The 16,949-nt window shown below is 38.2% G+C and overlaps 1 protein-coding gene across 2 annotated transcripts in view; it reads right to left on the bottom strand.

Moving 5' to 3' along the window:
• The window catches only part of CACNA2D2 (calcium voltage-gated channel auxiliary subunit alpha2delta 2), a 636,728-nt gene that overhangs the window by 564,734 nt on the left and 55,045 nt on the right, over window positions 1–16,949 (bottom strand). For both annotated transcript variants that reach the window (XM_087924067.1, XM_026725351.2), the window contains exon 2: window positions 1,014–1,095. In XM_087924067.1, the coding sequence (XP_087780193.1) occupies window positions 1,014–1,095 (82 nt within the window). The remainder of the gene's footprint in view (window positions 1–1,013; window positions 1,096–16,949) is intronic.

Genomic DNA, 16,949 nt, shown 5'->3' with positions numbered 1-16,949 from the left:
GGCAACTCTTTCCAACAGAAGGAAACAGAGACTCACTCACTTCACTGAGACTAAGACTAAACAAACCCAGGTTTCTGACTCCATCTTATGGCCGTTTGAGAAAACACACCCAACTACAGTTTTATGATTCTCTTAAAGATACAGTATTAAAATGTTTATCCTGGTTTATATATTTTCAACCCAAATAGCTGTTAGATGACTTATATTCCTAACAACCTCTTTCAATCAAATATGCCTTTGTCTGGAATCTTAAGATCACTGCACAACCACCCATTTCAGGGCTATATCTGCGCTCCAAAAATGTGGTCAGTGACAAATGTTACCTCTTTGCTGCTACCTAATGGACACCTGGAATTTTCCAGCCCTGATACCTTAGCCCTAGGTTTAATATTGTACATGAAAGTTTCCACTGTCTTTCTTATTTGTTCAAAATGGAAGGTGAGAACAGGGAAAGAGATCAAAGTAAATAAATAATGAGCTGAGAATAATCAGTGGCTATTAATTAGAGATCATCATTTGCCACTATTTCTGAAATATACCATTGTAAAATAGTATACTCAAAATGAGGAGAACTAAAAGATTTCTCTGACGCTATTAAGAAAGGCACAATGAAGTGTGTTTGTTTTTTGGCTTAGCATAATATGTAAACCTAAACTTTAAGGCTTAGTATTATCTGCAAACTACAACGCTATGGCTTGTTTAGCAAACCATGGATACAAATTTTGGCACAGCTTAATATGGTTTTAATCGAATAAGAAAACATGGTGCTGCCAAAATATATGTTATTCAGACTACTTAAAAGGATATAGTTAAAAATAAGCACCATTTTTTAAAAAAATCAGGTAGAATGAGGGATATCAAATTAAAATTCACTATAAAAATTATTATTCTGATTATCAAAAGGGTCAAACATTGGTACTAATGAATACCCAATATTCTTCTGAAGGCATAGTTTTATCTAAATGCTGACATAAAGAAAGCAAACATAATGCAAGGAAAAAAACAAACTTTACCTGTCTGAGCTGCTTAACATCGCCAAATATCTTCATCACTCCATCAATCTCACGCTCTAGCCTTTGAGCCCAATTCTGCATTCTGTGAAAGAAAGGTTGGAAGTAGAGTCAATGAAAAGAATCGGGTTAAAATTCAGCATTTACAGCTTAGCTAACATCCTTTGTTCTTATGTTCAGAAGATTCAGCATGTCCGCCTCCCATTCAATAAAACTGCAAGTTTATCAGCTGACCAAAATCTAGTACTAGACACACCATAAATATATACACAGAGAGACAACTAAAAATAAAAATCAATAAAATACTTGAGATTGGATTACTGTTTCTGCTTAAAAAAACACTGTTGAACTGGGATTTCAATTCCTTTCAATGAAGATATACCTTTTATAGAATAATACTACCATTCATTCTAATTTAAAAAAAATAGCTGGCTATATCATTTTAAAGAATATAATAGGGGAGGGGGGAATGAAGAGAATGGATCTGTGGATCTATTTTATTTTATTATTTTATTTTTATTTTGTCCCCCATCTCACTGTGAGGTATCTCTTCCAAAAGGATATGGAAAGACCGGGGGACTTGTTCAACCTTCTAAAATGTTAGAGATAAGACACTTACAGGATGGGTGCATGTTATATGGCTAAAATAGTATATTTGTGTTCCATAGAAATGTAGCATTAAAGTTTAGCTCCAGCAACTGATTAATCCTCTATTGTACTGCAAGTGAAGATCCTAAACTCTGCTGAAGATGTTACTAGCCTGGTAACAAAACATTCAGAAACCAACCCCCAAGCTCAGAGAACAAACCTTCACCCTCATGGAGTTTATGTAATGGAACATATTCACTGAGACTGGGAGAGAGCCTGGGGTTCATTAGAATGCAGGAAGCCAAAGAACTGGCTTGGTAAAAATAAGTTTGAAACTTCTGAACAAACTATAATATGCTCTAAGGAAATGGTCACGTTCAGCATTCCCATTTCAATTTTTAAACAGAATGCAATCTCTCTATATTTCAACCTTTTCCCCTATTTTTCAAGCATGGCTTGATGCCAGATTTCTTAACTCTACTTTAAACATGAGGGAGATCCATTGGAAGCTACAGTTTCCAGAGCAAAAATGCTGAAAAGGCAACAACAGCTGTCACCTAACACTAAGCATGGGAAAAGAATGGAAGGAACATGCAGTTCATAAAAGAAAGGGAAGCAACTGCATTTTGTCAAAGGGCAATCATTTGTCTGAAATATAGATAGTCCTCAATTTACGACCACAACAGAGCCCAAAATTTATGTGGATAAATGAAAAATTTGTTGTGAGTTTTGCCTCATTTTACAACTTTTCTTGCCACATTTGTTAAGTGAATCACTGAGTAGTTAAATTAGTAATTTGGTTGTTAAGTAAAACTGGTTTCCCTGTTGACTTAACTTGTTAGACGGTAGCGAAAAGTGATCATGTGACCTCAAGACACTGCAATCGTCATAAATGTGAGTCCCCTGTTAAGCAGATGTAAATCATGTGACCACGGGAATGCTACAACAGTGATAAGTGTGAAAAATGGTCATAACTCGCATTTTTCACTGTTGTTGCAACTTCAAACCAAGTGAACTGTTGTAAATTGAGGACTAAATGTAGCTTCAATCTTAATGTATAACACACATTCTTTATAGAAAGTGCTACATCTAACAGCCAGAGCCCCTCCGTCAGTTAAAGGAGGCATCTGACAGTCATGATCTACCAATCTCTAAACAGATTTATGCTAGAGAGGTCTTGTATGATGCCCTTGTTGGATTTGGGGAGATATTTGAGACCCTTGCTAATGCAGACAAAATCTCTGGGTGTCCTGCCATGGCAATGTGCCATGTGGCCAATCTCCCTTCTCAGCAACAACTATTAGCAGCACGAGGAACATATTCTCTCTCTGCCCCCCCCCCAAACCTTTCCTTCAGTTTCCACACCCAAGTTCAGCAGGAAAGAGTCAGAGACAGCTTGAGCATTGGGGCCAAGCCCTCTCATTTTTCATGCCCGCATGTGAGGGTTTGCGTCTAGAGAGGAGCAGATAGCAAATATCTGCTATGAAAACCATTAATATATAGTCCTGAAATCAATCTTATTGCTAAAAACCTGCATCATAATTAAATATATGGGAACACATTTAATGTTTAAATAGGCTAAAATTATACTTCCATATTATTGTCTGAAAAGTGCTGCTCAGGGTTTTATTTTTTTTCATTGGTTGGGGGAAAGTTAAGCAGAAACTGGGATGCACGCTATTGAAATTAACAGCCCCTCACAAGTCCTTGAAAATACCTTTCCAGAGAACAGCCAAATCCAATCAGATTTCCACTCAAATCCAACCAAGATTTCTCAGGAAGAGACTTAGTTGGACATACCCAGCTGTCTATTTCATCACAGATCACATAATTCTTCCTGGTGAAAAAGCAGATCCTCAATATACACAGTATCATGTATACGTGTATCCCCATGTATACAGAGTAGAGAACTGTATTTGATTTGTGCTTATTGCAGATTGCTTTCATTCTTGCTTGTTTAAATCCAACTTCTCTGCTCCTTTCCAGATACCATCATCTCAAGCTTAAACTAGACATTTCTCTAAAGTAACAGCACTAAGAAGTAGGAAGATTCGAAAGCGAATTTATTGCCCTAGGCCTAAACAACAGTGTTCCCCGACACTTCTTTTGGTGCCTACTAGCTTTTTGCTATTTTTTAAAATCAGTGTGAAGCTGACATTCTTCAACAGTGCACACCTTGCCCCACAAAAGCTGCATCAGCATTTTGAGCCAGTGAAAATAATGATAGGCTGGAGACTAGTGGCTCATTTTTCCAACTAAATGACACCTGTCCACAGAAACAGAAAAAGACAAATGTAAACTATACTGTGATAGAGAAATCCTGAAGGAATAGCAGATAGCAATTGCATCAACTTGCCTTCTGTTAAATGGGTTTATATGATGTGAAGCACCCATTGCATGCTAAAAAATTTCAAACCTACCCTTACCTCTAAAATATTTGTTATGCTTGACATTTGTTGAGCTTTTTTTCAAGATATCTTTTCAAGAAGGCATCATTCATATGTTCCAGTGTCATATGTTTACATTTCACCATAAAAATATACACTAATCATTTCTGATATGTTTGAGAGCCAGATATATTGAATGACAAGCAGAGATAGCATAATGTTATTTCTAAAGTAACTCCTTAAACAGAATGGGTATTTCCATAGTTCAGATACATACATTCATAAGCCCTATAAATTATTTTCAAAAGAAAGAAAAATGTTGTAACAATGTAAGATCTAAAACCACATTTTTAAAAAAGCAAGAGATCACGCACTCACTCTCACACACACACAAATAAAAGATCTGCTCCACTTTTTGTTATTATCTAAAAATTGGCTGTTAACATTTTTGTGCTTTACTATAACATTTTGTAATACATAATATTGGCTTTGGCTGCCATTTGTGAAATCATATAGAAATATATAAAATGTGCCACAGCTAGTCTTTATGCTTGATATACAAACACATTTCAAGTGTGCATTAAAATGTACATTTTTGACAGTTAGGTAAATAATAAGATAGAAATGAGTATGAGAGAGAGAAAAAAAACAATCCAGTTTCCCTAAGATGTGGAGAAAAAGACTCAACACTTGCAAGAAACAAATGGCGGACTAAAGACAGCTCTATGAAAAGTGGAGCCACTGACTGTAAAGAATAAAGAAGTGGAACCAGATCAGCTCTTTCATAATTCCCCCAAGGAAAGAACCTGAGATCAGTGCTCCAGGCAGCTGCTCCTCATAAGAAGATCGCAATATAGCTGTCTCTGATGGATTTAAAGCTCCAGGAAAGAATAGAATAACTATCTTGCTCAAACTACAAGTTAGTGCATTTGAAAGGATAGTGTGTTTGCAGATTTCTTTTCTAAACATTTTCAGAAATGGCTTCTTAACGGCTTTTCAGCTATCAGGAAACTTTGGGTCAACTTTGGAAAAATTTTACATCGTTTTCTTTCAATCCACAGTTGAAAGAAGTTTTTAATATAAGTTTTAGGACTTTAAAAATTATTTTTGAATAAACCACAATAGGTGATTAAAACTTTGATTTTAGAAAGTTACAAGCAGACTAGAGGTCCATAAAATTTGAAATAAGAGTTAGGAATTAATTATAAAGAATCCTATTTTGAATTCTAAAAAAAAAAAAAAAGACTTTAAAGGTTGGACACTAGAGGGAACTTGTCAGCCTCCTAAGTAGTCCCGGTAGGAAACCCAATAAGATGAGCTAATTCTACTTTATTGTAGGGCTACAATAACAGAAAACCTACAAGTCTGAAAGTACAACTCCTGCCGTCTCTTTTATTGATAAACTGGGACAGATTCTTTCTAAATTTCTTTCTTTGTTCACTGTTCAGTTGCAGTCTCTTTCCCCCTTTAATCCGATTGTTTCCTAGGAAGCATCTCTTCCCCTGATTTGCCAAAGTTATCTCCAAACACCATTTCAGAACTAGAAGGAACTAAAGATTATAACTGAATGAGAAGAATACTCAAACTCAACTCACAATTATGGAATGAAGCAGAGTATTTTAATACTGGACATAGCAAAGAATATTTTGGAGCAATGGACTCAAAAGTTAATTTTAAAAGAGTGTCTGGCTCTGTGTTTCAAAGGTATTATGGAAAAGGAACAAATTTTACCATGTTAAAATAACATGGATAAAAATGTTACATTGGACATGCAAAAGAAACTGGGTAATGTCTTAATAATTAAAAATGATTTACAAAAACAAATCAAGAGATGATCTGGATAACTTTTTTACACTGGATTTACAAAAGAGGATTTTTAAAGCTTTGAATAGTTTTATGAGAAGACACAAAGAAAAAATGAAAAGAAATAAAATTCTAGGATATTATTTGAAGACACTATAGCTCAAGATCTTTAGAAGTAAAAAAGATTATATGTAAATTTGGTTTATTTGATCAAGGCTAAAGTAGATATGTTGTTATATCTGGTAATGTTTAATGGATGTTGGCTGACATCAGGACAGAAATTATAAGGCTTTATAGCAGGGGTGGGATTCAAATTTTTTAACAACCGGTTCTGTGGGTGTGGCTTAGGTGGCAGGCGTGGCTTGGTGGTCATGTGACTGGGTGGACATGGCTTGGTGGTCATGTTACTGGCTGGGCATGGCCAACTCTACATCACTCACACTGAGGCACGCATCTCCTTGCATGGCCTCTCGTGACTGTGGGGATGCTGCAACAGTCGTAAGTGTGAAAAGGGGTCATAAGTCACTTTTTCCAGTGCCATTGTAACTTTAAATGGTCACTCCACACAAGCAAAGTACCAGCAAAGGAGGGGGAAAAAACTCCAGAGAAGTTCCTGAGACAGGAAGTCTAGTCCTGCCAAGAATGTAATAAGGGTAATGTAGAGGCAGTTTCTGTAAGCAACACCAGAATGTTTCCTTCCTGCCTTCCTTACAGGATTAGGCCAGTAATTACTTCTAACAACCGGTTCGCCAAGCTTAGAAAGTTAACAACCGGTTCTAGCAAATAGTTGCAAACTGGTAGAATCCCACCCCTGCTTTATGGATGTATTTATAGAAAAAAGCTGGGGCATGGAAAAAAGGGGTCATTTATTGTATTCTAAGAGAAAGTGATAAGTTACTAAAATTGTTTATATTTGTTGTGACGAAGGTGGAAATAACTTATTTATATATTCTTTTCTTTTTCTTTATTATATTCTTATGTCTATCGTTCTTGTCTCCTTTTCTTTTCTGTATCTTTTATTTTTTATTTCTATTCTTTTTAAATTTGTAATATTTAATGAAATTACTATTAAAAGGGGAAAAGGTCTCACAAAATGCATAATAACAAATTTTAGAATGCCTGTATCAGGATGAAACGCGGCGTTGGCTTACCTGAACACGGTTTCTCAGCATGCCTTGAGATAATCCACACATATGGGTTGATTCTGCCTTTCTGCCCAGAGACTGAGTCATCAATCTTTGCCATGCCTCTTCCTGTTGGGGCAGGAAGCCTCCTAACCCCAGTCATCATGAAGGCACAGCCACCTGATGATCTTCTTTTGTGGTATTGGCTCTGCCTCCCACATGAACACTAGAACAGACGGTTGCAAGGGTGGGAGTGGATTATCCCAAGGCATGCTGAGAAACTGCATTCAGGTAAGCCAACACCTACACTCCAGCATGCCTTTGGGATAATCTACACATATAGGACATACGAAAGCTGGCAGTCCCTATGGGTGGTAAGAAGTCTTTTCCTGTGCACTCCCATCTTTATACATTCACTGTAGCACCCTTCTACCAAAGGCCACCTCTGTTGAAGTGTATATGTCCAGTCTGTAGTGCCTTACAAATGGAGACAGGGAGGACCACATCGCCCCGCTGCAAATGTCCTCAAGTGAGGCTTGCATCACCCAGGCAGCTGTGGTAGCTGCACTTCTGGTTGAGTGGGGCTGTTACCTGTCTGGGTGCTGGAAGAGCCTGGGTGTCATAGGCCTTGGCTAAACAAGCCCTGATCCAGTGGCCTATAGTTGGGGAAGAGACTTGGTGCCCACTGAAGATGGCTGAAACAAAACGAACAATGCTTCAGTTTTGTGATACGTTGATGTACGTTTGATGTATCTGCAAAGAGCCCTCTGAACTCCAATTTGTGCCATCTATGTTCTCTGTCATGCGATGGGGGGCAGCAAAAGTCAGGTAGAATGACTTCCTGAGCCCTGTGGAAACTAGAGTTTACTTTTGGAATGAAGGAGGGGTCGAGGCACAGGACAAACCTGTTGTTGTGGAATGTGCAGAAGTCTTCCCTGACTGAAAGAGCTGCCAATTCCAATATACACCTGGCTGATGTGATGGCCACTAAGAAGGCAACTTTGAGTGTTAAGAAGCGCAGGCTTACAGATTGAAGAGATTCGAATGATGCCTGAGTAAGGGCTTGGAACACTGTAGACAGGTTGCAAGGAAATCTGTGGACTGTTGGTGGTTTGAAATTAATAGCTCCTTTGAGGAAGGAGCGGATGGCCAGATGATGAGCTAAGGAATTCCTCTTCCCATAGTGCAACACCATGGACAGGGCTGCTACCTGCCTGTGCAGCGTACTAGGAGAGAAACCCTTGTCGAGTCCTGTTTGTAGAAAGTCCAGGATCTGTGGCACAGAGGCCGTGATTGGATCCATGTCCTTCTTGGTGCACCATTGATGGAACACTTTCCAGGTAGTGTTGTATATTCTGTTCATTGAGGGCCTTCTGGAGGCTTGTATTGTATTGATGATGTTTCTTGAAAAGTTATCCCTCCTCAGGATCTTCCTCTCAAATGCCAGGCAGTCCGGGTGTTCCAAGACCCCCTGGCTGAGAGATATCCTATCCTAAGGAATCCTCCAAGCACAGGACATTGACAGGCTCACTAGATCTGCATACCATGACCATCTCGGCCAGTGTGGAGCGATGAGGATTTCAGCCTATTCTAGTAGTACTTTCTTTATCACCCCTGGTATAAGGGGAAGAGGAGGGAAGGCATAAAGGAGATCCTTGAGCCAGTGGCTACAGAGGGCGTTTACACCTTTTGCGCCCAGCCATGGGAATCGAGTAGAATCGGGGAAGTTGGGCATTTGTTGGAGTGGCAAAGAGGTCGAGGACCGGCTTCCCAAATCTCTGAGATATTTCCTGAAACAGATCTGGTGTCAACTCATAAAATATTTTGTATGCACGTTTTATGTTGACAACAGAAAGAAGGGGAGGGGAGCTTCAAAGAGCAGGCAGCAGTGTGGAACCAAAAGTATATTCCATTCAATTTTCTTCAAACACTGATTAGATGACTGAAGCTTCTGCTGCACAAAAATCTAATTGGAGAGTATGATGGATGACTCTTAGCTGTGATCATTTTTCATTGGATGATACATCAGAGGGGTGGGGGGGAAGCAGGATCAAGGGTGACAGTGAATTATGTATCTCAGAGTTGGCTACGCCCAGGTAAATGCCAGACATAGAATGTTACCTTCAAATAAATCTTTTTTAGTTGTGAGAGTGTGAGCCTCGGGAGTAACTGCCAGAATCCTGACAGATAGCCAACTCTGAGATACATAATTCACTGTCACCAGAACAACTGGCAGTCACTTCCAACAAAACCCCAGAGGTTGGACAGATCCCAAGAGAATGTCAAGACCTCTCTGAAGTAGTCACCAAACTGACTGTGACATCCTAGCTCCCCACTGTGAGACAGACTGCACCATAGAAATCATTCCTGGGGCAAAACTACCAAAACCCCAAATGTACACTGTGAGGCTCTGCGAAATGCAGGAAATGTGCAAATATATAGACAAAAACTTAACAAGAGGGTTTATCGAGACAGTCAAACTACGGGTTGCAGCCCCAGTCCTGTTCAAAGAAAAAAAGATGGAACTATGAGATTATACATGGACTTTAGAGCGATCAATGGACTCTGCGTACACAATCTATTCCCCCTCCTGTTCATGAAGGCTATCCCATCTGGCCAAAGGGAAGGTCTTTACCAAATTAGATCTCAAAGAAGCATACTATTGAGTCTGCATCAGGGAGGGAGATGAATGGAAAACAGCGTTCAACTGCTCCCTAGGGAGCTTCCAATTCAAGATCATGCCTTTCAGACTACAGGGGACCCCAGCAGTGTTCATGCAGTTAATGAACGAGGTGCTACATGAACATCTTTATAAGGGGGTTCTTGTCTACTTGGACGACATTCTCATCTATACTGAGATGATGGATGACCACATACTAAAAGTCCACCAGATACTAGAAAAACGTCTAGTAGCAAACCTGTATGTCAAGCTGTCAAAATGCAAATTTCACCATGCACAGTTGGACTACTAGGGCTACAGAGTCTCCAATGAGAGCACAGAGATAGACCCAGCCAAAGTACAAGACATTCTGGGCTGGCAGCCCCCTCATACCCACAGACAACTACAAAGCTTCTTGGGGTTCACAAACTTCTACGGACAATTCATCCCCTCCTTCATGAAGATTGTCAAACCCATGATGGACTTCCTATAGACAGGGAGTCTAGGAATGAAACCCCACTCAGGACAACCCCTACAGTGGGACCTAACCTGCCAAAAAGCACTTGGAACACTGAAAGAACTGTTTGCAAAAGAACCAGTACTGAAGCATCCTGACCCCAAACAACCCTTCATCATTCAAGCAGACGCCAGTGACATGACAGTGGGAGCAGTGTTACTCCAAAGAAACAGCCAAGGACAACTCAGTCTCTGGGCAGAAAGGCAGAATCAACCCATATGTGTGGATTATCCCAAAGGCATGTTGGAGAAAGCTGGTAATTTACACTGAAATCCATCTGCGAAGAAAACTTATGTGCAGACCAACATCTGTCTACCACTTTCCCTTTAAGATCAGCTCAGTGGTTCATCTATTCTAGTATTAACTTTTCCTGGAAAATCACTTCTAGTATAGAGGATTTCATTGTCTTTTAATTATAGGATAGAAAGAGAAAGACAAAAAAAAGGCTTATTTAAACATTAAAATTATTACTTTTAATCGTAAAGGCCATTAAAATTCTTCAAGATGATTTAAGCATATTATTTTGGAAAACAGGCAATAATTTAGAGAAGAGGTGCATATTAATTTACATATTAAGATATGACAAGCAGCAGGTGGGTCTTTAAAATCCACCCAAATGACAGCTCCAAGGAACAAGACGACTAGAAAGTGTGCTATAAATGCTAATCGAAATACCAATTGATTGAGAAAAAGGAGAAAATAAACGTTTTTCATTGTTCAAAAAAACCCTGTTTGGGATTTGTTAATTACTGCACTGGGGGGGGTATTCTATGCTACCATTGAATTAAATAAATGTTGTTTTTCATATTGCTTTTCTCATATTGACTTGTGTGAACATAAAAAGCACGAAGATTATACTGTTAACAAAACAGTATTCACCATATATTGAAATATTTAAAATGTTAAGCTAAAAATATGGTTCATGCATGGATATGCTCAATAGCATCCTGCTTACATCAAAACATTGACAGAAATGCCATATCCTCATGCTGTAAGTTTCATCCCTTTTGGATGTGCATGCAACATCACAACATGTATGCAAAGTTTGCATTTGCAACATGTGACAATGGCATGACACTGTTTTTTCTTATTCTTGTTCCCTTTGCCCCTCCCTTTCTGAAATCAGAAAGAGTGGAACACTAAAACTGTCCAGTTTACGACAGCTTGATGCACTTTGGGACTGCATTTGCAAATCCACCCACTTCCTAGCTGAATGATGCCTTCCCAGAAACTGAAATAGCATTTTATTTATTTATGTATTTATTTTTCACATTTCTGAACCGCCCATCTCCCTCAAAGAGGAAATATTAAACACACATTAGTGAGGCAGACTTTAAAGCTAGAAGGTCCATCTGTATACTTCTTTAGAATAGCAAACGAGAATGAAGAAGACATTACCCAGGCTTCTGCTCAACACCAGAGTCATACCATATCTTTCTTTGCAATTACTGTAATTTCCTGACCTGCTGTTCCAAATCGCTTTTATTTTCTCCAAGCCATATGAATTAGAACAGGGGTATCAAAGGTGCTTAGATCTGGTCCGTGGGGCTTCCATGGAAACAGTGAATGACCAGCCCGCAATGCCTCTGCCAGCAAAAACGGAACTTGGGACAGCTGCGTGCAGCCCTCGTTAGCTCCATTTTCACTGGCAGAGGATTGGAGGAGGCCATCACAGCCAGAAACGGAGCTTGGGAGCCCATTTTCACAGGCAGAATACTCAGGCCCCCACAAGTGCCCCCAACATGAGTGACATTAAGCTGGCCACACCTACCCTGGCCACCCCCATACCCACCCTGGCCACCCCCATCCCAAGGTCAAACCTAACCTTGCTGTGGCCCTCAAAGAAATTGATTTTGACACTCCTGAGTTAGAAGATTGTCAATGCCATGATCAAGCATTTGATATGACCACTCTTTATCAGTTATTCTAGGATTTATTACTGTTTGTTTTTTTCTGTTCATTCATATCTGATTCGTCAACATACTATAGATTTATTGTACTTTACATTTTAATGAAAGCAAAATAAGAGTACAATTGCAGAAGAAACAGATACAAAATTATGTACATGAAGTTTCATTTTGAAATAACCCAGTATGTAACTAGTAAATTACAAGGTATGATTTTGATTGCCTTTGGGGGTACTATGGCACAGTACTATAGGTCTGAAGGCATAATCATTTCTTGAAATTTCTTTGCAAAACCTCATACATAAATAATACATAAAGAAATAGCCTGATAAGATAAGCCATCCACAGAGACAAAGTTTCAGTTTTCATCTTATTATATTCCATTTTCATAGCTTTGGGCTGCTGAAGATACAAAAGACAAATGGAATAAATGAAATTGAGAATCAGTTTAAAAGGTTTATTTCTTTCTGCCTTACTAAACTACTACAAATTTAAAACAGAGCTGGCCTCTGGAATATAATCAAGACAGAATTTATTAAGAATAGTTCCTGATCCTTTTACTGAACTTTTGAGCACTCTGATAAATTCCAGAAAAATTAATCCACTATTAACTTTTGTTGAAACCTTAACTGGCCAAAATTTTAAGCAAGATTTCTATATTATAAGTGGCCTAAAATTAAGAGGAGCGTAAGCATGCATCTAATACCACCTAGCCAAACATGCTAATCCCAAAAAAGTTAATCAGGGTTGGGCCTAATTAGTTCTTGGATGAGACAGCAACAGGGCATACAGAGTTGTACAAGAAGTTTTAAAAAATCCAAAGCAAGTAAATGGCAAAAAACAGTTTTGTTCAACGGCCAAGAAAATGATAGCTAGCTAGAAATCAAGCTTCTCAAGGAGTCTTTACTGATATTAAAAACACAATCTTGTGTACTTCTATTCTTTTTGTTGTTGTTGGTTTATAAAAAGAAAAAAATGGAGGTACATTATACCAAACCATGGGACATCAGCCAATAATAAATGTTGTTGTCTGGATATATACAATAATCTGTGAATAAGGCAGGATAATTATACAGTAAAAACTGGAAATACATTCAATTAATTGCATATTAAATATACTAAAATGGGATAAGACAGTTATGATTAATTTAATTTTGACCAGTTTCTGAGCTAGTTTTCAGTTTAAAGCATATCCCAGATTCTTCTTTATATCTTGAAGTAACATCCATTTTTTCCTGTCTTCTTTTGGCATGATTGATTTGATTGACACTTAGTGGCCACATAAAAATGTTTTTTTTTTTCAGGAGGATCTGCCCCCAATATGATCTTTCAGGACTTTCAACGGTGCACCCATCACCCCTGTGGCTGAATCCATACATTTTATTTATTTTATTTCTATTTATTTTATTTATTTTATTTTTTTTTTATTTTATTTGGTTTGTCAATTGTTTAGAAGATAATAGGTATAAGTAAAAACATAGTTATGATACATATAAGAAAAATAAAAGAAACAGTAGGACAGGGATGGTAGGCACGTTGGTCCGCTTATGCACGCCCCCTAGAGACCTCTTAGGAAAGGGGTGAGGTCAATAGTAGAAAGTCTAAGGTTAAAGTTTTGGGGGGTTGGGGAAGAAACCACAAAGTCAGGTAGACTATTCCAGGCATTGATCACTCTGTTGCCGAAGTCATATTTCCTGCAATCAAGTTTGGTGTGATTAACCTTGAGTTTGTATCTATTGTTTGCTCTTGTGTTGTTATGGTTGAAGTTGAAGTATTCATTGACAGGAAGGACATTGCAATGTATGATTTTATATACTATACTCAGATCGGACCGAAGGCAGCATAGTTCTAGGTTTTCTAGGTCTAGAATTTCAAGCCTGGTGGCATAAGGTATTATGCAACAAGTAGAGGAGTGGAGAACTCTTCTTGTGAAATATTTCGGGATTTTCTCAACTGTGTTAATATCAGATACATAATGTGGGTTCCAGACTGATGAGCTGTATTCGAGTATTGGTCTAGCAAATGTTTTGTATGCTCTAGTTATTAGTGTAATATTACCAGAGAAAAAGCTATGTAAGATTAGGTTAACAACTCTTAACACCTTTTTGGCTATGTAGTTACAGTGGGCTCTAGCACTTCGGTCATTTGAGATGAGTACGGAGTTTGGGTCATCAACAAGGTCTTGACTATTCAGCCTGTATTTTATTTTCTGATATTTTTTTTGCCAATATGTAAGATAGAGCATTTATTTGTTGAGATTTGAAGATGCCATTTGTTTGATCATTCTGATACATAGTCAAGGTCTTTTTGAAGGGTAGAAGTATTGTGTGTGGTGTTGAATAGCTTTACATCATCAGTGAAGAGAACGCAATTGCTCTTGATATGATCACAGAGGTCATTTATGTAGCGTATGGAAAGAGTTGGTCCTAGAACACTGCCTTGGGGGACACCACTGTTGACAGGTACAGAATTTGATAGGACGCTCCCAATTTTGACCATTTGACAGGAATGCTTCTATCCAGTTATGCAGGTGTCCAGAGATCCCGTAAGATTTTAGTTTTAGGAGTAATTTGTTGTGTACCACTGAATCAAAGGCTTTACAGAAGTCTATGTAGATTGCGTCTTGATTTTCCCTGATCGAGTTGTGTAGTCCATATGTTTTTGCAGTGTAAGAGTTGAAGATTACATGATAGTTTTTTCCTAAAACCAAATTGTTTATTAGAGAGTAGGTTGTTTGTTTCTAAGTGAAGGATGATGGATTGGTTAATAATTGATTCCATGACTTTACAAGTGATGCAGCATAAAGAGACTGGTCTGTAATTTTCAACTAGGCTGGGGTCTCCATTTTGAAGATGGGGATGACCATGGCTTGTGACCATAGTTTTGGCAAGGAGCTGGTCCTGAAAGATTTTTCGAAGATTATGCTTAGAGGTTCAGCTATGGCAGTGGATAGCTTTTTTAAGAAGTAGGCACATATTCCATCCAGTCCAATAGATAGAGATGGTTTTAGATTGCGTAGTGCTTTTTCAACATTGTCTTCTGTAAAATCAATATGTATTAGATCATTGTAGTTGTCTGTGGTTTGACTAAGAAATACTGGGCATGATCCATTGCTGTTTAGAAATACTGAGCCAAATAATGTGTTAAAGATGTTGGCTTTAATGGTGTCATCGTTCCAGTCTTTACCATTAGGTCCTTTTAAGGGTGGGATGGACCTTGAGTCTTTTAGTTTGTTGTTTACAAAATTGTAGAAAGCACGGGTGGAATTGGTGCGTAGAAGGTTTTCTTCTTGTTTAATGTGATAATTGGTGCATTCAGTCTTTATCTGGTGGCATAAATTTTTGTATCAGCTTTTGAAGTTGGCAACATGATTTGTTTTTCTGCCAAAGTGATCTCTTTTTGGATTGAAGCTTCCTTGTTGTTATGGGTAATTTGTTTTTTTCTGGTTTGGGGAGTTGTTATTGGTGCATATAGTTTGATGATTCTTTTGACTTCAAGTAAAAATACGTTGTAATGGTCTTCAACAGTATTGCATCCAGTGAATAGAAATTGCCAATCAAGGGATGAGAGATCGTTGTTTATAAGATCATAGCTGCCTTTTTTTAAGTTATAATTGGGGATTCCATCATGAAGATTTTTGTGTGGACGTATGTTGAGACAAAAGTCAATCATGCTGTGGTCACTGTTGGAAAAGGGTTCTTTAATTTGTATTCCGTAAATTGAATTCAAACTATTGCAGAAGATGAGATCGAGGCAGTTGTTAAGCCTAGTATTGTTGATTACTAGTTGTTCCACTCCCAGATTTGTTACAGCATTGTAGAAGGTTGCATGTATGGGTTCAGTTTTACATTCATTTAGGGTCCAGTTAATGTGAGGTAGGTTGAAGTCACCAAGAAAAATAAAAGTGTGTGGGCAGGATGTTGCCTGTGTTAAAAGTGAATTTCGCTTGTTTACATCTTCTCTTCCCTTCTAACTTTTCTAGAATTTCAGTCTTCTCCACAGAGCTAAGTATTCATATAATGTGCTTGAAATAGGATAATTTGAGCCTAGACATTTGTGCTTCAAGTGAGAAATCTGATTGATTTTTTTTTCAATGATCCATTTGTTTGTTTCCCAGGCTATTCTCTCAAGAGTCTTTTCCAACACTAACATTCAAAAGCAACCATATTCTTTCTACTCTATTTATTCAAATTACAATTTTCATTTCTGTAGTATTACTTTTGCTTGAATTATTCTGATCTTTGTACTGTGTTTACTTGAAAATATGACCAGGTCTTTTTTTTTTTTTGACCCCCTCCCCAAAATGGCTATGGTTTCTTTTTGGGTAGGTTTAACTATTGACTCATCTCACTGCCCTGGCACCGACAGCCTCACCCAGCAGGAACCCATTGCCAGCCTACTCTTTCTGCAGATGTCCAGAGTCCCTTCTACTGAATTAATTAAGATCAATTTTAATATGTGCAATTTTAATACAAATTATGGAGAAAGTACACAAAGGAGCAAGATCAACCATGTAGGTGGAAGATTGTTTGAATGGGTCCAATTGGAGCTAGTGCCTCCTTATTCAATAGATTGCTACCTGTCTTGAAAGAAATAGTTGTATATTCCCTTTTTAATAAATTCTTTCAAAATGGGATTTTAAAAACTGTTGCCCAATCGTTCGTTCATAGAGGAAGTTTATTTTAGAGTTATGGTGACAATTCAGAGACTTTTGGAGAAAGTAGATGTTATCCATTTCAATCAGCCTTTAGGTCAAAGTTTTTGACACAGTCTTAGTCATCCTGATGGATAGCAATAGCAATAGCACTTAAGACTTATATACCCTTCATAGTGCTTTTGAGAAGAATTCCCCAACCTGTCTGGGTTGGCGGCCCAAAGGGAGGGAAGGGCAGGTGCCTTTCTGTGCTCATGCACATGCACAATACTTGCGGCGATGCTAGCATGAGTGGGGGCG

The sequence above is a fragment of the Pseudonaja textilis genome, chromosome 2 (genome assembly GCF_049901715.1).
Source record: "Pseudonaja textilis isolate UNSWEBS1 chromosome 2, rPseTex1.2, whole genome shotgun sequence".
Classification (NCBI taxonomy): Eukaryota; Metazoa; Chordata; class Lepidosauria; order Squamata; family Elapidae; genus Pseudonaja; species Pseudonaja textilis.
This window is presented reverse-complemented; position numbering and strand designations above follow the sequence as displayed.